The following is a 22,586-nucleotide window of genomic DNA, read 5'->3' as shown; positions in this document are numbered from 1 at the left end:
GGCGGTCCGTGCGGCACCGGAGCGGTGCGGTACCGGTGTGCGCCTCCCGCAGCGCCGCGCCCGGGACGGGACGGGGCGGGGCCAGCGCGGCACGGCGCGGCCTGCCGCCCGCCTCGGCCAATCGGAGAGCAGGGCTGCGGCCGTATGCAAACGAGCCGCGGGGCGATTGGGCGGCGCGGCGGGGGGCGGTGCTGGGGCGGACGGCGCTGGACGGGGCGGGCGGCGGCGGGCGCGCAGCTGGAATGGGGCGGGAGGGAGCGGGGCGCCCGGTGCAGCTGGCGGGGGGCGCCGGCCGCCCGCCATAAAGTGAATGGCCAGGGTGAATGGGAGGCAGTCGGCCGGCGCCCTCCGCCTCCGCCCTCCCCGTGAGCCGCGGGCCGGCAGCGACGCGCAGAGTGGCTGGGGAGCCGGGGGGATTTACTTTCTGACAGCGGCAGAGCAGCTCGGGGCGTGGGGCGGCGGTCAGCTTCGCTCCTCTCGCAGGATTAAGTCCGCTCAGCCGAACCCGCATCTGGAGCCACTGTAAGTGCCTTTCCGTCCCCGGCCTTCCGGGAGACCTTCTCCCCTCCTTTCACTCTGAGCCCCTTCACACTAGCCCGGCCGGCCGTAACGTTTTCGATGCTGGCACAGGGTAAGAGCATCCCTGGCGGGGTGGCTAAGTGTGCTCTGCTCGGCAGCACGGGGTCAGCCCCAGTCCAGCGCGAGGTCGGCTTTTCGTCGCCTCCCGTGGGTCATGCGGCAGCAACCCGGTGAGAGCGGGCGGGTAGAGCCCTGCCCTGCCATCCAGAAGGGGTCCCGGGGCCGTGCGCGGCCGAACTGTTCCCTATCGCTGCCGGGAGCGCTGTCCGCCTGGCAGCGGGGCGCGGCGCTTCCACTGCTCTGCCCGTGTAGGGCCCGGCGACCACCTACTCGCCGCCGTCGGGGTGCCGCAGCCCCGACCGTCCCCTCGGGGCCGACGCGAGCCCCTTCCCGTCCAGCGCTCCTGTAGTCTCTCGCCGTTGCTAAACTTAGTCATTTTCCACTCGGGGGAGCGGGGCAGGAGACTGTTTAAAGTAGCCGGGATTCGCTGTAAATAACGGCGTTGCGGGCTGCGACTCAGCTGTCTGCAGGGTCCGGGGCAGAGAGGCGCAGGGAGCAGAGGGAGGGAGATGTCGCCGGGGAAAAGGAAGGCAGCCCGACGGCTTTTGGACAGTTGGATAAATGATATTTATGTAAGGGCTGGCTCCTGTTTACAGCAGAGCCGACCTCCCTGTAGCGCCGGGGAGAAGCGAGCCGGCCTCGGCGGACGGAGCGAATCTGCCCTGGGACGCCGCTGGCTGCGGCGCGCCGGCCGATGGGGTTCCAGGGACCCGACCGGGAATAATAGACCTGGTCGGGATGCGGGGAGGGAGCGCCGACCCCGCGTCAACTCTGCCGGGAGCATCGAGCCTCCCTGCCGGAGCGCGGCTGCTGGGACGCTGCGGGCAGAACCGGCTGTCGGGCCTCCGGGCCCTTGCACGGGCTCTCCCGCCTCCCCGGCGCCGGGGGCACGGTGCAGAGCGGCGTCCCTCCGTCCTGTTGAGTGCCCGGGAAGGCCGGCCCACTGCAGCGGGCTCCCGGCGGAGCCCGGTACTGTCCCTTGCCCCGTCTATTCCCCGCTCAACGAGTGCGGCTCCGAGGGAAGAGCCAGCCCGCCAGTGCGGCACCCCCTTGTCCTTTCCCCCGACCTCCTCCTCGGAGCGGGAGTAAAGAACGGCTCCGTCCCGGCTGGCCGCGGCTCCGGCGAGGGAGGGCGTCCGAGGCGGGGGCCGATGCCGGCGCTTCGCCACAGCTGCTGGAGCGGGCTCAGGGAGGGGGGCGGCGGGCCCGGTGCCGCCGAGCAGGGCACACCTGTCGGCCACTCACCCGGCGCCCCCGCGGCTGGACAGCTGAGGGGACGAGCGGGGAGGGGACTGGATTCCACCCCCCGGCAGAGCCAGGGCCCTGCAGAGGCGCTGACGGGGGTTGCCGCAGGCCCCCCTCTCCCCGCCCCGCTGGGGTTAGGCAGCTCGGGGCAGCAGTCCCTTGCCCGGGGCTCCCGGGGCTCCGCACCCCTTCCCCGCCCGGCCCGCCGGGTTACCAGGTGCAGAGCTCGGCTCTGCACGGGAGCCGCAGAGGAACACGCTGCTTCAGGACGCCGGTGCCCCGCAGAGCCTGGAGGTGAGCCCTCGGCCGCCGCACCCGTCTGATGCTTCGAGCTGGCAGTGCAGAAATCAAAACTTATCCCTCATCTCCTCCCCGGTTTTTCACCTGGGAGGGAAGCAGGCTTGCTACTGATGGGTGCGCGACCCGTCCACTGTCTAAGTGGAGTCCAGTGCTGAAAGCAAAAGAGGAATTTGGCATCCCCCAGACAAACTTGTGGGTCTTCCACACATGGCCTGTGGCCTGGAAGACAGGATGCTAGGGATGAAATGGCTCTCTCCCATCTGCAATTTCGGGAGATGCTAGAAGCAGCTGCTCAGGAAGGTGTCTCACCTCTGTTCCTGTCCCATCTTCCAAAGACAGGGACAGGACCACATTTTTGGTGATGGGATCAGTGTCTCCTTGGCTCCCAGCACCAGGTCTAAGCCGCCCAGCCAGCCGGTGAGCTGAAGTGGATAGGTGTTTGTGCAGGCTTTGATGGTGCCTTGCTGTGAGGGACAATAGGCTGCCTGCTGGCTCTGGAGGGAATGTCCAATCATGGTAGCTGCTTTCAGTTTTCACAAATTTCTGCTGAAGAAGAGCAAAGTTTGATTTTCATTTTTTAAAATTATTTTTCATTAGCAAATTGTCACACCATGCCCAATACTCCTCATAAGAAACCTCACAGAGAGATGTTTTTCCATGCCAGCCTGGAGAGGGGTCTGGGCAAGGGTGGTGATTTTCCTGCTGTTATTGTAGTTCCTCGATTTGCCTGACCTGCAGTCCAGATTCTGCCCTTGTAAGGCCACCTATATTTCTGTCCAAGGCACTGGTTTAAAAACCAATATTAATCTTTGTCAGAGAAAATGTTGCAAGTCTCAATTAATATCTATTACATTTCTATAAGGGCTTAATTCGGACAATTATTAGATCGGCAAATTGTGACTGGATTGCAAAAGTATTGGTTAATATTCCCTATGGAGAGCTGGAAAAAAACCCCTTGTATCTTCTCTCTGTCAGATGCTACCCAAAACCTTGAGATTGAGAGGTGAGGCTGACTTTGGAGACTGCCAAAAAGAAAAAGCCAGAAACCTGATCTAGGAGACCGCTCCAAAAGGAAGATGAGATGAGCAGGGGACATGAGGTCTGTCTCGTGACCTGGCACATGTGCCCTGGCCTTGGGGACAGGGGAGGTACCTGGGTCTGGGAACAAAGTCCCAGATGGGGAGAACTGCTGGTTTTAAGCTGTGCACTCTGCATCAGGAAGGCAACGGGATGAGACTGTGGTGCCATGGAGGGAGGAGGGTCAGAAACAGGAGTCTGTGGCATCTCTGAGCAGGCTCAGCTATTTATCTGTCTGTTTAAAAATGGGAGATTGCTATTTACTTAGGACCTGATGGCAGAGGGGGCAAAGCTCCCCCTCTTGCTGTGAGCCACTGGGGCTGGTGGGTACTAGGCTGTGCCAAGGCTGGGCATTTGCTGTTGGCTGGGGAACAGTCTCTACCAGCTGGTATTAAAGTTTGTGCTGAGGCTGTTAGAAAAACTCTCTATTTTCAAAACCTGGCTGAAATCGGCTGGGGTTTTGGATGCCTGGAGAAGGAGTATTTCTGAGGCCAGTCCGCCACACTTCCCTTCCTCTTCTTTGTGTGCTGCTCCCCCTCACCAGCACCCCTGCCCTCCTCCCGCCTCACCTCTGAATATTAATGCCTCTGGCAGATTGGATAATAATGTGACTGGGAATTGAATGAAGCTGGTTATTAGCTCTGGGCTTCCTTGGGGCATTTAAGGGAGTCCACAGGCTGATCCTGGAAGCTTGGCAGCACAAGGGACTGGGCCCAGACTCAGTAAAGAGGGGGGTCACCTCTGTGGGAAAGGATTTGCTTGAATCATCATCTCCTTCTGACCCCAGAGGAGGACAGGTACGGCAGCCCAGCCAGAGCAATTCCTGTGGGATGGTCAGCAATAGATCTGTTGGGTTTTGGCAAAAAAAATATTAAACATTATAAGTTTTTTTTCAGGAAAGACCTAGGAGATCTAGCAGGACAGAAGCTAAGAAACATTTCATTGTTAGGCTTTAAAAAGAGGTGTGGAGTGAGCACGGGAGGTCCCTCTCCTCCCTTCCCGTCAGTGTCAGAGTATTAACAAGCAGATCTAGGAAGAGAGCCAATCCTCTACCCCTAAACAGGAAATTTCCAACTGATTTGCAGAGTGTAGGTTCATCTTTGGAACACTCATTTCTGAAGAGCTGAACCTTATGATCTCTCTCCTCAGGAGCCTCCTAGGTTTTTTATGCATAGACCTCTGGATGTTTTAGCACGAAGGGAAATATCCCTGTTGAGCAGAGAAGAAACTGAGCTCCAGCAGAATTTCCTGATCTGAGCCAGAAATACAGCCTCTGTCCCTTGACCCTCAATCTGATGCTCTTTGCTATCTCCTAAACAGCAGCTCCACCAGAAAATAAACATTTACACCCCTTTGAATAGTGCAAAAGAGGAGGGAAACCAGAGCTGGATTTGCAGGAACTGATATTAATTTTGTCCCTCTGATTTTTTAACTATTCAAAATGTTCTGAGATGCATTAATGGGACTGCAGTTATGGGGGATCTTAGCAGATCCCCAGCTTGGGGAAGCTGGGTACTGTGTGTACTAAATTAACCCCTAAAAATCACCATAAGAGCTGCTGTGATCAAGACACCTGTTTGCAAACCCCTTTCAAACAAGTTCACAATCCCATATCTGAGAGCCTAAGAAATATTTCTGTTGGGAGGATATAGCACATATGCCACTCTGAATCGCATAGCACTGATCATATAGGCTACTTTTTTCAAATACATACACTAAATTGCTACTGTGGCACCGGCCGGAATGCTCAGCACCTGCCGAGCTCTCTGCAAAAATTGAAAAAATACAAAGATGGAATGAAACAAATGACTAGAGGTTTGCAGTTACTTCCACCTCTTTCTCTATTCCTTCTTCCCCTCAACCTTATTTAAAACAGAAGCAGCCTTCCCACCACCCATTGCCTTTTTTCTCCTTTGCACTGCTGCCATTTATATGAGTCTAATTTTCTTTTAAAAAAGCTGATTATAAATGACCATTGTGAAACATGAGGATTTAACGGTAAATCAAGTTGACCTGTCTGCCTGTGGACATTTTTATTTACTCCTTTTTTTGAAAAGCAAATAAACATAGAATCCCTCCCACATAAAGCAGCTCCCCACTTAGATTTGAACACAGTTTAAAAGAAAAATCTTTTGTTTTAGCCATTTTTATTTCCTGTTTGTTTCTGAGCTTAGACTTGACAATGAAAACCACATGAAATTCCCTGTTTGTTCCATCAGTTTTATTTTTGGTGCCACAATATCCCAACTTCCAGTTCTGTGAGTTCGGTTTGGGTTTTTTTGGGTTTTTGTGTTTGTTTGTTTGTTTGTTTGTCTGCATATATTTCAAGGCTGTTTCTTTAAAAGTAAATGCATGGAGGTTTTCTTCAAAAAAAAAAAAAAAGAATTTTTAGAAGATTGGATGTACTAGGATGATTTTAAAAATTTGATCGTTAAGGTAAATTAATCGAGTTTTAAAGGTCAGCCACTGCATGAATCCATACCTAAGCAGAGAAAAATACCAAAGCGATGAAAAATATGGACTTTCGTGTCCCTTTTAAAAGGGTTTTAAAGCTTACTTTGTGTTGGATGGGTTTTAACAACAGTGCCCCAGTGCCTGCGCTCAGATATGCCCGAGTGGCAGAGCAGGGTGGGAGGCTGGCAAGCCGCTCCCTGGCCCTGGAGCTGCAGCAGAGGCGGCTCTCAGGGTGACAGGGTCTGGGCGGGCAGAGGCGTTTTTGGCTGTACAGCCCCTGCCCCGGAGCAGGCTCGCCCGCGGCCGGGACGTGGTGTGACCCAGGCAGCAGTGCTGTGAGATGGCTCACATCCTTCTGCCCCATCCCTTTTCTCTCCGAGCCGCTTTGATGGGATCGCCCGAGGGCCAGACTGGCTGAGTAATTAGGGCTCTGCAGCTTCCTCTCCTACCCACCCAAACTGCCTACCTCCCAGGGCTCCGCATGGGATGCGGCCTCGAGCAGATGGAAAAACTGAGGATTTGCCGGGGGAAGGGGGGGGGGGGGGGGGGGGGGCGGAGGAGGAGTAGGGGTGGAGGGGCAAAAAAAAAAAAAAAAGGAAGCAAACTTTGTATACAGCCCTTAGGCAGCACACTCCCACATTTCAGGATTCCCATAGTGAAGCCTCTTGGTTTTGCTTTTACAGTGAGTGTTGCGTCCTGGATTTAGGGACCCGAGACATTTTGCCACGGCCTCGAGTGGGGCCTCTGGGCGAGAGGCTCCGGGAGAAGGGCTGCCAGCCCTCCCTCTCTGCTTCCCCAGCCGCCCGTCCTGCTCCTCGCCCCGACCCGCACAGCGTTCGCGGCCGGTGAGCGACAGGAAAGCCGGGCGGTCCGCGGGCCCGATCCTGCGGCAGGGCCTCGTGCGAAACACGGCGGGATCGGCTCCGGCAGTGTTTGCCAATTGCCTCCCTCGGCCCCTTCAAACAGTGTCTGGGTAAACAGGCTGACCTTCAGGGCATGTTGCAAGGTCCATAAAGATGGAGTGTGGGGAGGGAGCAAGCTCCAGCATCCCTCTCGGAGCCACCCTCCTCCTGTCCCAGCCCTACCAGCTGCAGTATCGCAAGGAAGAGGGGGGGATACTGTAAGCTGAGATCATCCACTTGTTTTATTCACGGCAGTCTTCATTCTGCAAGGATCTTCTTGCTAGAGAGCTTTAAACAAAATCTAAATACAAATTTCTTTGGGGTAAAAAAAAAAAAGAAAAATCATCAGGAAACTTTACAGCCAAGCACAGCAGACATCAGCTCCCTCCAGCACTGTCGGTTTGTACTGAGACAACACTTCCCTTGGAGCAAACCAGAAGTTTCTGGGCTCTTGTTTCCTTAACCAACAGAGCTGCTTGTTGGCCATGGTGGTTGGTGGGGCCATCACAAAACTCCTGGTGGTTACCCCTTTTCCCTTTGCGGCTCTGCAACCTGCTGAACTCTGACAGGTTTTTTAAAACAACAATCTAGTACCACCTCTCCCCCAAAAAAAGCTTCTTTCTAGCTGCTGGTTTTGCTGAGTTCTGTCTTATAACAAATGTTTATGATCAAATTGAAGTTCTCCAGAAAGGATTTTCAGAAGTGGTGATGGGTGGCAGACACTGGCAGCCCTACAGTGCACAGAGGTCAGACAGCCACAGTGGTGTGACATATTGGTGGCAGGGCATCCATCCCAACCTTCGGAACCTCCTGTATTTACCCACTTGATGACAAACTTTCTTAAGCGTGTTTACTAATTGTGAGAATCATTTACATCTTCGATAACATCTGATTTATCCACTGCCCTTCATCTGCATACAAATCTCCTAACAGCAGCTGGAGCCACAGAGCTATCTGGGCCTCCCTAAAATGAGCCAACTTTACAACCACAGAGATACAGAAATGACCCAGCCCTGCTTCTGCAAGCACAGCCCCCATAGGAATCAGGCCAATTTCCTTTGACTGCCAGAATAATTAGTCAAATTTATACAATCGCCCAACTAAATAGAGCAACACATACCGATCTGCTGATGCCAGGCCCTGGTGGCCTTTGCTGCTGCATGAGCAGCGCGTGTTCGGCTGAGCTGCAGACAGGCTGCCTGCACCTCTCGTTCCTGCCCGGGATTCTGCCTTGCAACTGTCTCATCTTGCTCCTGGCTCCACAAGAGCAGATCCCGATCCCTTGCACACTGTGGCTGTGCAGTTATTTCTCTCATGCCGATGCAGGCAGATCTCTCAGTAGCGGCATGACTTGCTTTGCAGCCAGCTTGATGGGGCTGCAGGAGTGGGCAAGGGCAGGTGGGGATGAACAGAGTCAGTATGTTCCAGCCAGGCCAGTGCTGGCACTTCACTTTAGCAGACCCTTTATTTCAGTTGCAAGATTTTCCCAGGCAGAATTTCTTACTAAATTCAGTCTTTTTTCTCCCTTCCCCAAAACAAAGGGATTCATTTCCCTAAAGGACTTTTCTTCTCCTGTAACTGCAGACTGTGCTGCCACTGCTAGCACTTCTGCATGGTGGATCCACTCCATGCCAGCAACTTTTTGCAATTTAAAGTTGTTTGGCAAAACTGAGGTTTTGCTGATTTATTTTGTTACAGATGCTTAACAAAGTAAGCCATAACAAAGCATAGCCTTATTAATATAACTGCACAGTCTGTCAGAATGAAGATACTAGTCCTGGTTGATAGATCCAAGGTGCCAAACACCCCACCGAGGCACAGCACCCAAATAACACTGGAAACACAGCCAGACACAGTGAGACCTGAAGCACAATGCTTACAAGAGTGCAAGAACTATGAATGTTTAGTTTAGAGGGAAAAAAAACCCCAACTTTGCAGAAAGTCTGACAGGGTTTTCCATTTGTGCTAAGATTAGTAATTTGGTTCCAAATTTTGTATGCCATTTCAGAAACTATCCAAGTATGCTAAGGGTAGCACTGAGGTTCTAAAGATACTGTTGTAGAGAACTTGCTAAAAGCCAAGCCCAAGCACATTACCCTGCCTCTGCAGAAGCCAATGCTTCAGCTTGGCAGGGTCTGCACCAGTCCGGGGGATTGCAGACACACCTGTTGTGGGGAATGATGCACTGTGTATGGGGCATGGTGACATCAGGGCGCTTCCACAGCACAGGGACACAGAGCAGCCCATCAAATCAGCGAACAGGACACATTCCATTGTGGGCTTTTTTTTGCTGTGGACATGGGTATGGAGCTGTCAATCCTTGGGACATTTCCATTGTGATAATCCTCTGGAATACAGGCGGTTTATTAACCCTCTGCCACCCAGAGCAGAGGTTTCAGCCATCATCCTCCTCTGCAGATGCAGGTTCACGTCAATGTGAGAGAAGTAAGTGGCCTGATCCCATCTTGCAGGCTGCCTCCAGCCCCCGCGAAATGCATTAGGCAGTGTCCAGCATGGTTGAGCATTTTCCTAGCACCTCTTATCCGAGGATCTGAAAGCACTTAAAAGAATTTTGCTTCATTACCTCCACCAGCTCAGATATTCTCATTTATGTGACTTCTAAGGTGAAGGATACAATCCCGGAACAGTCAAATAGTTTTACCTACATCATAAGGCAAGTCAGTGGCAGCACCTTACCTCCTCACCCTCTTCCCACCTCACATTATTGGGAACTTCTCCTTAGAGCCATGCACAAACAGAGGAATAACCTGGACCTCCTTGTCAGAGAGCTGCCAGCTCTTAGATCCTTGCTGCCAGCTGTGGCCAGGAAGCCTGGCAGCAAGAGCCTGGGCTACTGCAGTTCCATGGCACCATGCACTGCTCTCAGTGCTCTGTGGCTTAATCCATGTGTGGGGCAGTGCCAGACAACTTGTTCTGACAACAAAGCCACTAAGTGCCTCAGGAAGCTTTGGCAATTTCTACTGATGAGAGGAATAAGACCCCTAAACTATGTTCTTCAAAGCAGCATACACCACTACAAAACCACCCTCAGGAGCTCAGGGGTTAGTGCCCAGCTGTAGGGACTAAATCGAGAAATAAAGTTTATTATAACCTGTGACTCAGCCCGTGCTGGAGGTCAATGATCCACTTCTGAGTGTGCACCCGAAACCACTGCTCAGGCAGCCTGAGGCTGTGCACAGCCTGATGTTTTTGGAGGCAGGCAGCTTGCTCTCCTGTCCCATAATGGCCCTGCGCTCCGGGTCACCAGTTGGCTGCTGCTGTTTATCTTCCAGTGATTAATGGTTGCTCTTGGTTCCTGCTGCAATTCCATTAAGATTAGAGATTTAAAGCTACACTGAGATGTTTAGCAGTGGGTGACCTTGGTCTCCCCATAGTTATATTTCTATAGTCTCAAGGAAACAAATATTAACTCATTTTGCACCCCATCCTTCTTGTTTTCTAGCAGTGGTGAAAGAGCCCTGCACAGGCAGCACTTGTGTTGGCCAGCAAAGAGAATATGACTCTTGGTTGCTGCACGATTCATGTGCTGTGCTCGTGTGGCACTTGTAATTCCAACCCACAGGCACCATCGCCTGAACAAACACATGTATCCAGAGAACAAAATGCTCTTCCTCAAGAGAACAGGCACACTCTCAATCACTTCCTCTTTGACAAGGAGCAGAGGGAGAGGCAAGGCCTGTTCCACCTTGCCTCAGCCCCTCACAGGGACCAAAGTACAGAGGCAGATCATCTTCCTGAAAATGTACATTTAAACAGAAGCCCAAATGTTTGTCTCTCCTAAAAGTAAGCCAGCACACAGGGGACACGAGCATGGGATGAGTGAAGCAATCAGCAGTAGTTTGACTTCTGCGATTGATGGAGCAGGAAGAGACAGCTCTGACCCTAAGAATCCAGTGTAACCTCATATCTTCACCTCAGGGGATGCAAGAATGAAAGGACACTTCCCCCCAAATGATTGCAGAGCACCTTTCAGCCTGAGGGGTAACCCTGAACTCTTTGTGGAGATCAGCAATTCCAAGCAGAAGACTCAGCTATTCTGGCCCTGGCTGGAGGCAGGAAACTCACAGATCCACGGGCTGTGCTGATCTGCTTGAGAGGGGCCAGCTTAGGGCTTGCCTCCTATCCTTGGGTCATCAGTGGTCATTGTGCTGCTATCTTGGAACCTGAACCATCAGATCCTTGCTGAAGCACCCCTGCATGCCCATGGGAAGTCAAATAACATCAAAACAATGCAAGAGACAGCTTTTCACTTCCAGATCAACCTGCCAAAAGCAGATCCAGCAGGAAGCCTGCTCCCCAGTGGCAGTGCAGAGAGTTGAGCAGCACACAGTAGTTAGTTTCTAGGCAGCTCTCAATGGGCAAGACCCACATTACAAAAGCCACTCCTATAATTAGCCTTACTTTGCTTGAAGTCAGCCTCTATTTTTCCTTCCCATCCCTTCAAATAAAAAAGCACCCAAGCAAAATCCTCTTTGCTCCCAGTTGATGGAGCAATGTGTTACTGAGAGCCAGAAGATGGGTCACAGGGACCCTTGTTTCTGTCTCTAGGTAAGCAAGGTTGCCCTCCTCACGAAGGAGTATCCTCCTTCTACTGCCTAAATGTCCCCAGCTTGAGTAGACAGGAGCTGACACAGAAATAGGAAGGGGCTACATTTGAAAAGAGAAAAGGCCTAGAGCCAGGATCGGTCTTCCTCTGCCCTCCACCATGCCCATGGAGGAGAGATGACAATTTCCTGTCTGGCTGGAGGGTCTTGTACAGGTGGCCACAGCATGTTCACATGGCACCAAGGAGACGACGCACATAGGCAGTGACTGGAAAAAGAGATGTGTTTGTTACAGGTTTGGGAACCTTTATCTCAGGGGCAGTAGCATATCAATGGAAGGACTTACAGGTGCTGGAGCAGACTGGGAGCCATGGCTAGTTTTACAAAACAGGCCTCTGAGAAGCCTGGCTGCATGTTGCTAGTACAGGAGGTGTCCCTACAGAAACTGTTATTTTGTGTTAAAAGGAAGTGAGACGAAGAGTCTGATAAAGATGGTAAATTTGATTTTCTCTAAAAATACTTTTGAGTTGCCAATTTCGCTGATTCCTTGAGACTGAGCAAAAATGTAGAAATGCCATGAACGTTTCGCATTGACTTTTTTAATGTCTCTGCCTACAGCAAGATCTAGCCAAAGTGGACAAAAGCTCCTTTTTTTAAATCCAAAAGGGCTGCATAGTCTAGAAGAATATCTTACAGCCTTTTGTATCAGTAGCATGGGGCTGCCTTTGGGTAAATTCATTGGTACAGAGCTCATGTGCTATCACCATTGAAGACTTTTCCTGCTTTTATAATCATGCTGAGTAGATCCCTCTCTCCCCTTGCCTTTGCTTCTCCATGACCTGCTCAGAGCAAACTGAGAAGGCATTCTTTGATGCCACTACATATAGCACATGCAGTAGGTTATGCAATTACATATAGAAATACATCATCTTCTCTCTGAAGTCCTCCTGCTTTTAAATTCAGTTCACAAGGCAAACTTGTGCTCAGCCACAAGTCCCAGTTTAAACTTGAGTACTGGCCACCCTTCATAACCAGTTTTAATCTAAGTGCCCACTGTACCTCTGAGGAAGGATAAGCATGCTATGTTGTGTCCAGCAGATTGGATGAACTTTGCAACCACTGCATTGGTGCAGCCCAGGATGGGGCATAAATTTTCAATACCAGGACTAAGTTCTCCTGAGTCTTGTACATTGTGTTGTCGTTTAAGCCTATGGAACCTTGCCTATGTAAGATACTCCCCCCTGGTTTTCCTGTCTTCACTCTAGTTGGTAAAGATGAAAGCAATGCAAGATGTGGAAAAAAGAGCAAACAGGACCCTGCACAGGAGGACACTGTCCTTGAGTTACAGCAAGGCAAGATTCTGAATTCCTCCTTAAATCGTCCAGTATAGTGTCAAGCTCTAGAAGAGAGGAAATTGTGCTTGACAGATGCAATCATATGCAAATGGCTGTAGAAGAGGGGAAATTATCATCTACAAACATTGGGCAGAAATTCCATCTGCTGCAGACTCAAGAAGGGCTCTTAATAAATTCTGAGACAGCAAAGTGACACACATCTTAATCAAGACTTAATCCGTGGAATTAATTCACTGCGCGTTTCTGCATAATTCTGAGAGTAATGCTAAAAGCCATGGCAATATCAGCAGCAGATGGACTCCCCTACTCCATGCAAAGGTATTAAAGAAAACACAGCCCCTGTCACATCACTTCATGTATGTACACACTGCAGAATGCAACAGGGCTGTGCCTGGCTGCTGGCAGGAGCTTAACACAGCCAGCAGACATCAAAGGTCAGGCTTGCCACAAAGTGGAAATGGAAACCAGCCTCATGGCAGAGCCGGAGTCCTGCCACTTCTCTTGCACAGGAGAGGAAAAGCCCAGAGCAGGGCAAAGGTCTGGGAAACCAGAACCAGGTCCTGGTTTGTTATGTGCTGCTTCCAGAGAGCACTGACTGAGGTCAGTGTTGAGACTGTCCCACCAGTACCTGGAGAGGTGGTAGACCTCTCAGTCAGTGAATGGAGGTCAAGCCCAGTGAAGAGCAGGGGAAACTGCAGGGGTTTTGTGAGTGAAATCTGCTGCAGAAGCCAACCAGACAGCCATTAGAAATGGCTCCTTTCTCTCTCATCACTGCCTGGAAAGCACACTGCAGGTATGGGGATCAGCCCTGGGCCCTGGCAGCAGCCTTGTGCAAATTGACTAAAGGAGGCTTTAGACAGCTCTGAAAATACATTCTTAGTCACTGTCATCCACGTCCAAATGAGGTGCAACAGCTATGTGATTAATCTCTTGTTTACATGTCTAAAAACTAACACAGTCCAGACTGTCTTCAGCACGTTCCCTCCCTGACACACATGGATTTGAGGGGCTGGGCAATCCTTCATGACCCAGGATCCAGCCTTCACAACTGATCTCCACCCAAAGTTTGAAAGTTCCAAACCCCTGGTCCAAACTTCCCTAAACCCAGGGGTCCCACATGCTGGCACAATGTATCAGCTGTTGTGTCTTAGAGGGAAAGGATCCCTGGCTGGGAAGGTGAGGTATCAGCTGGGAGTGGCCAGTTCCAGAAGCTGCTGTGTGGTCCCCTCAAATTGATCCAGCCTTCATAAACTGTGCACCAGTGACATCCTGCGTTTTGCTGGGTTATAATCCAAAATTCAGATTAGGGGCTAACACAGGGCTAGCTCACCTTTCCAAGGGGATGTAGCCAGGCTTGGAACACTTACTGCCTCATGCCTGCCTCTTCATGAGCACCTAATGTGGTCCAGAACGAAGTGGTACTCTCAGCTGAGCTCATTTAGGAAATACAGGTGGAGGGTGCAGGGTCCATAAGGAAGTGAATGATGAAAAGAATTGATCTTGGGACAGAGAGGTGTGGAAAGAGGTGGCAGAAGAGTCAAAGTGGTTCCTGCAGTTGTGGGGAGCAGCACTGACAGCTTCCCAGTTGGGATGCTTTCAGCCAGGGAAGATGGCTCACCAGCACAGGCCAGTCTCTTGAGGGGACATGGGGAGCATCCAGTCAGGATGATCTTGGGCTGGAAGCAAGCTCCTGCTACAGTCAGGACCACTCATTCCCAGGCACCCAAGCATGTGAAATGTGATTCCTCTGTTAATTCAGGTTCCAGAGGTCCTTGTGTACCCCAAAGGAGTTCACTTGCACTGCCTGGGTCTCTGCTTGTAGCAGTGGCTGCGCAAGCAGACATGTCTTCCTATCAGTGCTGGGCACAGGAATGCTTTTCTTTTGGGATGTGTGCATGTAGTGCTCTCTGAATAGCTTTACTTAGGTTTGTCCAGCTTGTGGAGAAACAAGGGAGAAAGAGGAGGGAAGCTGGACAGGGAGGGTGGGAGAGGTGGGATGACTGGGGAAGGTGCTAACAGCCCTTGGCTCGCCCAGAACCACTTCCTCAGATCTCCATTACACAGCATGCTCCCGGCGTTGCTATTTCAGTCTGAATGTCACCTATAAATTGGAGGCTCTTTCTCTGAAGGCTGCAAATAGAAGTGTCACTAGATGATCTTTGATTAATAGGGAAACTCAGCTGAAAGCCCAGTATGTCCATTTTCCAGCCAAGAAACTCAAAGGTGTCCAAGGATCACACAGGGATCGTTTCCTTTTCCTAGACCCTTCCTCAAGGCAAGTCCCTGCTGGAGGTGGTGAGGAGAGGTCACACACACATTGATCTCTCTGATCACCCTGTGACTACTGTTTTTCAGATTCCTCCTTCTCCACCACCCATCCCTGCCCCATGGATTTCAACCTGCTGGCAGACACGGAGGCTCGCAGCCCAGCCTTGTCTCTCTCGGACTCTGGAACTCCTCAACATGAGCACAGCTGCAAAGGGCAGGACCACAGTGGTGAGTGCAAGGCTCAAGATACAAGAAAAACCCTGACCCATCTTTGTGCTTGTATCTGGGTGGCCAGTGGCTTGCAGTGCTCCCAGAGGGACAGTTTCCCATTGTACTGGGAGCTAGAAAAATGGCATAGCAGCATGGCAGTGCCAACAGGAAGGGGAAAGACTTAAGGGTCCATATTGCAATGACAGCTATTGGGAGGATGAGAACATCATCCCAGTGGTGGGGTCATATGGCCCTGGCTGCAGGAAGCCACTGTTCACAAGGGTACAGCCCATGGCAGGCCAGAGCCAGGCAAGTCAGGTCACAGACCAATCAAGATTACTTCCTTCCAACATAGGAAGTATCCAAGGCACAGAAGGCTACACCTAATTTTAAACTGCTCTTTTAGGTTTTTTACCTCTGTTTAAATTGTTTGGGTTTAAACTTTCCATGGTAAAGGTAAACCTTAGGCTGAACTTTCCAGGTGCAGGCATTAAGATGAAGGAAAGCACTGTCTTGCTCCTGCTTTAACTGAAAAATTCTCATCAACTGTGCCTCACTGCTCTCCCACAGAGGTGCCTCTGACCATTCCTAAAGGCTGAACAAACCCCAAGCCTGCTGAATTCTTTATCACGCTCTGAATAAGGAACATCACCATTCACACCTGTTTAGAAATCAGCTACCAAATGCTATGGTTTCCTCTGGATTTTACATCTGTCCAGTTACCACTCCATCCCTCGTTATTCTGGATGTGTCAGGATGCAAAGCTGCTTCTGCTAGTGCCAGCATGATGGAGTGAGGGCTGGGAACAGCCCGCTGCTCTCCGTGTAAAGCCTCCAGGCTCACCCTCATGCAAAAGCTAATAAGGATAATGATGCAGATTAAAATTCCCAAAAGAAAGTATCATGAAGGGAGTTATGCTGGGATAACTAGAGTCAGAGAATCCACCCGACAAATTCCCCACAGCACACGTACCTTAGTTGGGCACATCCCCAAGCTCAGTGGCTCCTCGTCAGCTGCTTTGGATGCATGGCAGTGTCTCCATTCAAGTGGCCTTCCCTACTGAGCCACCCTGGCATGCTGTAGAAGTGCCAATTTAGGCACTGACTTTTCTTTCCATTAAGCATGAGCAGCTAATTCCAGCTATGGCCACAGTCATTTCACTGAGTGGGCGAATGTGTACAAGATCTATTCCACAACCTATTTTGGGGTGACAATAAGCGTTGGATGCCTGGCTACATCACTCCCCACTCTCTTAAACAGTCTAGAAATAAAATGGTTCTGAGAGGTGATTTGTCAACATTACCTGTGTGCAGATGCTGACAGCTTGTGCCTTTTCAGAAGAGGCGGATGGCAGCCATGCATCAGCAGTGTCAGGCAGAATAGGGCTGGCTACCAAGGGCTGCCTGGAACAGGTGCAGGGCTGCACTTCTGACACTTCTTGACTCCCCTCAAGAGAGAAATCTCCCTACTTCTCCTTGGCCCTGCTTCATTCATCCACACAAGTAAGAGAGCCTGAGGAAGTGAACACAAAGCTTGCTTGTCTAGGCTCATCACTCAAGGATCTCAAGTGTCCTCCAGTTGTATGGCATTGTTAGTGACACCCACTTCTGTTAGATTTCATCAGGCAGCACAGGTCAGGGGAGAGCAAGGATGAGGAGTGAGGGAGGTAAAGAACTGCCCCACATCTCCCCATATTGTGCTCCTCAAGCATGGATTCAGGGTACCCACATCCTTTCTGCGTGCTCCTTTCTTTCCCTGTATTGCCACAGTTTGGATCCCCACTGCAATCAATCAAAACTCTGCACCTTTTACAGAGGACACTTATTCCCTGCTTATAGAAGAAGCAGGAAAGAGATGACACACATAAAGAAACACAGCTAGCAGGTATGGAAACAAAGAGAACATCAAGATGAACTGCAGAGATTTTTCACGGCTCAAAGCTGGGACTCCTACTTCTCCTTAGACTTAAGATTTATGGAAAGTAGGTATGCCAGAGGGTGTTGAGAAGACAAATACCAAACAAGATACACTGTGATTTCTTTCACCCAGATGTAGCCCATAAACCAGTGGTACCTTCATTCCATTTCCTTTCCCTCTTGGGATAGTTTCTTCCTGTGAGAAGAAGGGCAGTCCTGGGCAGGAGTTCCCAATAAGCACATAGCCTCCTACTTCACAGCAACCCCTTTGGAAATGAGTATTTGTCAGGATCGTTGGTGAGAACACATCCCCTGTACGCATCAGGCTCCTAATTAACCCAGGCTCAGCAGATGAACAAACAAACCAAATGTTGCCTGTTCGTCAGTATTGAGCATTCCTAATAACTAGCTCAGATGGGTGGCATCACTCCCTGTTCAATCTCCTTTGAAGATTAATAGTGCAGGAATCCCCTGCATCCAATACTGGTTTAGAGGACTGAGCTAGAGAAATCAGATTAATCTTGTCAAGAACCACTATAAAAATCCACATTAAGAGCATGCTTCCAAGAGTTCTGCTGAATATGGGATCCAAAACAAAGATACTAATTAAAATGAGTAAAGTACCACAAGACCACAACCAAGCTCTTTTATTCTGCTGTTCAATTCCTATGTCTTTGTTTCAAGAGTGTGTTGGGAAAGTTCTTGTACAGGTACACCCTGGATGGAAACACAAACTGGTCCTGATGCTGAGAACAGGACATAGCACCTTCCTGCTCAGAAGAACCAACTTATAACCTGTTGCTGTGAGCAATGGCCATCTCACTGTCCTTGCATTCACACTCCTGCTGATGGATAGCATCAGACATGCTACAGAAGCAGAGGTGGCTGGTGGTGAGCAAGCCACTGACCACACCCAGGGTTTCCTCCCTGGAGAGAGAGCACCTCTCCTGCAAATGCTCTCTGCAACTCCAGCATTGCTCTCCTTGAAGAAAGGCAAGTACAAGGAGAGTTTTCTAGGAACAGAAGGAAAATATTTCTGAATTAACAGGCTGTTATAGGAAGAGGGTAGTGGCACCAGGTTCCTGAGACATGAGCATCTTCCAGGTCTGGGGCCCACTAGAGCACTTGCTGTTGGCACAGCACTGCCCTGCAGCAGTCTCTGGGGGCTCAGATTCTTTTAGGCTTCTCACATGCCCTATAAAAACTAAATGGAAAAGACAGAGCCTATTATTCCAGAGCACATCCAATTGACTTGTGGAATCCCTTTTTTCACTGACTCAACTGTATTCCAGGCTGCTGTCTCCTTGCCTCCCTACTCATTAATGGGCTGTACCAGACACCTTCATGCTGAGATTTTTCTGGACTTTGAAGCCTTTTGAACTATCAGAGAACTACTCAGAGAACCACAACCAAACAAAAATTTCAATTTTAGCAGAGAGATGCCAGGATTTTTTTAAAGGTTCTTCTTCCAAGTGGAACAGTTTGGGAGCTATTTGCAAAAATTTCTATTTTGTTTAGCTGACTATTTCCCATTGTAAAAGAACACCTCCTCTCCCTGCTGAAGACTGATTTTCATTTGGAAATGCTTCACCTGACTTCTAAAAGCGAAGGAAGGAGTTGAACATCAGAAATTATTTATTTTCATTGGAATAATTTTTGTCTATGGTGACTTGTCTTGATTCCTGGCAGAATTAAACACAAGCTATAACTTTCTTCCATAACAAAAGAAAGTGCCAAATTTGAGCAGTTGGGCACTCTATAGAGGACAGCTAAATGGAAGATGTTTGCATTTGCATTCTGCCCCTATTTGCATTTTTCCTGCTTGTATTTGCACAGCCCCCAGAAAGGGCTGTGGCACAGGGAAGCAGCTGGCTGCCCACCTGCACCCACAGCAGCCAAAAGCTCAGCATGCAGACATGGACTTGATGCCCAGAAGGAGGCTGAGCTGTGCATTTCAGTGAGAAATCAGTGTGAACACTGGAGAGTTTTGAGACTTTAATGGACAGTGAAACGAAAGACACTGCCTCTAGGAGAGGGATCTGTGGATCAGGAGGAGGGCAGAGGCAGAAAGATGGAGAGATATTGGAATGCTTCATGGTAAGGTGTAAGAGGGGCCTTTCCCTATTTTTTAAAAATCAAAACATATGCAGCTAAGTAAGAATGGAAAGGAGCAAGAAGGTGAATGAAAATTTGTGCGCCTCAGGTTTAATTAATTGAAGAACCTTAGCTTGCTATCAATTAGCAATTTGCCTTTTCCCATCCCTTGTCCACAGAGACAAGACTGGAACTTTTGCTATGTCCTAAGTGCCAATATATATTCAGTTTTTCTAAAGGACACCTAAGCAGAGAGTTTTAAGCAGGGTAAGAACCTGATCCGGATAAGTTCTGCCACTATGTCCTATGTGAACTGTAAATGGAACCCAAATATTGGAAATTTGGAAACTCTAAATCCAGTCACTCGGAAGCTAACATCTGTTATGGCAGTTAAAGAAAGGCAAGCTGTGCTGCATGAAGTGGGCATTGGTTTTGGTGCTGGGTGGATGCCTGCTTGCAAGGACAAGGGAGGGAGATGGGACCACTCCTGGTGGCTGCAGTGGAAGGGCTCCTCACTGAGCATGCACTGGTTGCCCCAAGGATAGGCTCCCCAAGTGCAACCAAGCCCTCAAGTTAGCTCAGATGATCTCCCCCATCTTTCTGTTTCCCACACAGACACTGAGAAGTCCCAGCAAAACCAGACGGACGACTCCAACCCTGAAGACGGCTCACTCAAAAAGAAGCAGCGGAGGCAGAGGACGCACTTCACCAGCCAGCAGCTCCAAGAGCTGGAAGCCACTTTCCAGAGAAACCGTTATCCAGACATGAGCACCAGGGAGGAGATTGCAGTCTGGACCAACCTGACAGAGGCACGAGTTCGGGTAGGACTGCAGTCCTTCCACCTTCCTGGGCCTGATCTTGTGTGGAAGAAGCCTGCTGTGATACATGACCAAGATGTCTCCAAACCAAGGAAGGAATTAGGAGCACCAGAAAATTTCCCTGTATTGGAAACACCTCACTAGGGTCTGCCCTTGAGATTTGACACACACATACCCCATGCTGGTGGTGCCTTCCCCATCCAGGTCCACCTTGCAATTATACAGGCTCTTCCCCACAAATCCCTGCCAACTGGCTACCTTGACCCAGTAGAGCCTTTTCTTGCAGCACCATCAGTCTCCAGCCTTACCCTTGCTGGAGGACACACTTTTGGGTTCCCAAACCAATGTGCAGTCACAGGCATGGTGTGGCAGGGCTCCAGCTGGAGTGAGAGCTTCTCTCTGCTACTAGAAATATGAGTTAGCAGCATCATGAACAGCCTTCCAGAAGCTTCCATGCTCTAGGAAGTTATATTGTTGGAACCTTTCTAACACTAACAGATTTCCCTGTTAGAAGACAGACCTATAACACCCCACTCCAAGCCAGTCCTGAGGTAAAGTCAAAAGAAGAGAAGTTATTTCCTTTGTTCAGCAGGTTTCAAGCAACATCCCCCAAATACTTTGCTCCTAAGTCACACAGCCCCAATCCCTCTTCCTGGCTGTGGTCTCTTGGAAATACAGAGAGTATTTTCCTCTCTTTTTTCTGTATAAAGGGCATCTGTTTGTTGAGTGAGGTGGGTTATTCTGTGTGCTGTGAATGGTTTAGGTTTTTGTTGGTCGACTGAGGACCACCTGGTGATTCCTGCTGGGAGATTACTCTGAAGCCCAGATATCTTGCTGCAGCTTTCCTGATGCTCAGCCTCCCATCTCCCTAGGAGCATTACCAGCCCTTCAAGCTCTTGTCATGCTGGGCAAAGAAACCAGGGCAAGGCCCCTTTCAAGGTCAGCCAGAGCAATCCCTATGCCCTCCCTCTCTCTCTCTTGCAGGTCTGGTTCAAAAACCGCAGAGCTAAGTGGAGGAAACGAGAGAGGAACCAACAGGCCGAATTGTGCAAGAACAGCTTTGGAGCCCAGTTCAATGGACTGATGCAGCCTTACGATGACATGTATTCCAGCTATTCCTACAACAACTGGGCCACCAAGGGGCTTGCCAGCAGTCCACTCTCAGCCAAGAGCTTTCCATTCTTCAATTCCATGAATGTCAGTCCCCTCTCCTCCCAGCCCATGTTCTCCCCACCCAGTTCCATCACCTCAATGACCATGCCTTCATCCATGGTCCCTACTGCTGTGACCGGGGTTCCAGCCCCAAGCCTCAACAACCTGGGAAACATCAATAATCTGAACAGCCCGAGCCTCAACTCTGCTGTCTCATCCAGTGCCTGTCCTTACGCCTCAACAGCCAGCCCCTACATGTACAGGGACACGTGCAACTCCAGCCTGGCCAGCCTGCGGCTGAAGGCCAAGCAGCACGCCAACTTCACCTACCCAGCGGTGCAGACAGCAGCTTCCAACCTGAGCCCTTGCCAGTACGCCGTGGACAGGCCTGTATGAAGGGCTGCCCTCTGCCAACCAGGGACTTGACCTTAGTCTGACAAAAGGAGACCTTTAGCCCTACAACAGCGTACGTCCTGCAGAGAATCAGAGTGAACATGACAACATAAGAGGGAGACAGGGAGAGAAAGAGAGAAAAGAATGAGCAGGCAGACGAACCTTTATGAAGATTTGTCTATTGTATGGTGAATTTTGACTGTCTTTCCCCTTCAAAACCCCTTCCCTTCTTGCCCACCAAACCTTCTCCTCCATGGTAAAATAAACCAAAAGAGTCTACTGGAAGCCCCATGGGGAAATAGGAGCCCCAACTAGCAGGGTGCCTGACCCATGGGAAGCCCAACTGAGTATGTTTCAATTTGCCCCTCCAAGCCCCACAGGGGTGAGCCCCCCAAATTCCTGGGACAGCACAGGCAGCTTCACACCACCCCTGCAGGAAATAGCCAAAGACAGCTTGAGGGGGGTTGCCAGTTGGTGCTTGGCTAAACCATTCTCTCTGCACATGTGCAAGATTTCAGTGAAAGATACCTTGTCCATTTATTTATCATACAGCCAGTAAGAAAGCCTTGTCTCAGTCAGTTATCATCTCTTTATAATGCATATATACACATGGCCCTTCAGACTTGAAACCTTCAGGAGCTGGGGGTTGTAAGAATATAAAATATGTGTGTATATATATATATCTATATCTATCATATATATATATACAAATACATATAGAGACATTTAAATATGCTTTCTTGTTTTGGATGTGAAATAACCTACATAGTAGACCTTAAAACCAAAAACCCTGCAAAGGAAGCACATCCAGAGAGGCAGTGTCCTGGCTGTCATGCTTTACTGCTTCAGTCATTTTGGTCAGACACACTGCTGCCAGCATACATCCCAAACATTCCCATCTGCAACAATCAGCTCCTCCTTGCACATCTCCTTTCCTTCCCCAAATCCCATTTCCAAAAAAGATAATAAAAGTTGGCACAAACCCTTTAAGCTTCTGCTTGTGTGGTTATTGAAAGCACAAACCTGCATCTGAAGATTCTGAAATCAAGTGCCAGCAGCGCAGGTAAAGGTGAGCATCCTTAGAAGCACCAGCATGAGGCAGTTTGAGCTAGAGTAGAGGCTGAAGTTTGGAAGAGTACTTCATGTTCCTCACTTACATATCAAACACCTGGCTTGTCAGAACAACAAAAGCCCACAC

General features: G+C 50.0%; 1 protein-coding gene across 1 annotated transcript; it reads left to right on the top strand.

Annotated features, from left to right (window-relative positions):
• The first annotated feature begins 253 nt into the window (after positions 1 to 253).
• On the top strand, positions 254 to 22,378 carry PITX3 (paired like homeodomain 3). Its single transcript, XM_002197793.5, has 4 exons — positions 254 to 522; positions 14,893 to 15,033; positions 19,641 to 19,846; positions 20,828 to 22,378. Exons 2-4 carry the CDS (start codon positions 14,925 to 14,927, stop codon positions 21,389 to 21,391), a joined length of 879 nt encoding a protein of 292 aa, XP_002197829.1. The 5' UTR covers positions 254 to 522; positions 14,893 to 14,924; the 3' UTR covers positions 21,392 to 22,378.
• The last annotated feature ends 208 nt before the right edge of the window (positions 22,379 to 22,586 follow it).

Source organism: Taeniopygia guttata, chromosome 6 (assembly GCF_048771995.1).
Source record: "Taeniopygia guttata chromosome 6, bTaeGut7.mat, whole genome shotgun sequence".
NCBI lineage: Eukaryota > Metazoa > Chordata > Aves > Passeriformes > Estrildidae > Taeniopygia > Taeniopygia guttata.
Note: the sequence above shows the minus strand (reverse complement) of the source record. Positions and strands in the feature narration are given on the sequence as shown.

Coding starts and splice junctions, on each gene's coding strand:
- PITX3 (XM_002197793.5), top strand. CDS start 14,925: ATGGATTTCAACCTGCTGGCAGACACGGAGGCTCGCAGCCCAGCCTTG. Junction 15,034..19,640: donor CAAAGGGCAGGACCACAGTG/GTGAGTGCAAGG, acceptor TTTCCCACACAG/ACACTGAGAAGTCCCAGCAA. Junction 19,847..20,827: donor TGACAGAGGCACGAGTTCGG/GTAGGACTGCAG, acceptor TCTCTCTTGCAG/GTCTGGTTCAAAAACCGCAG.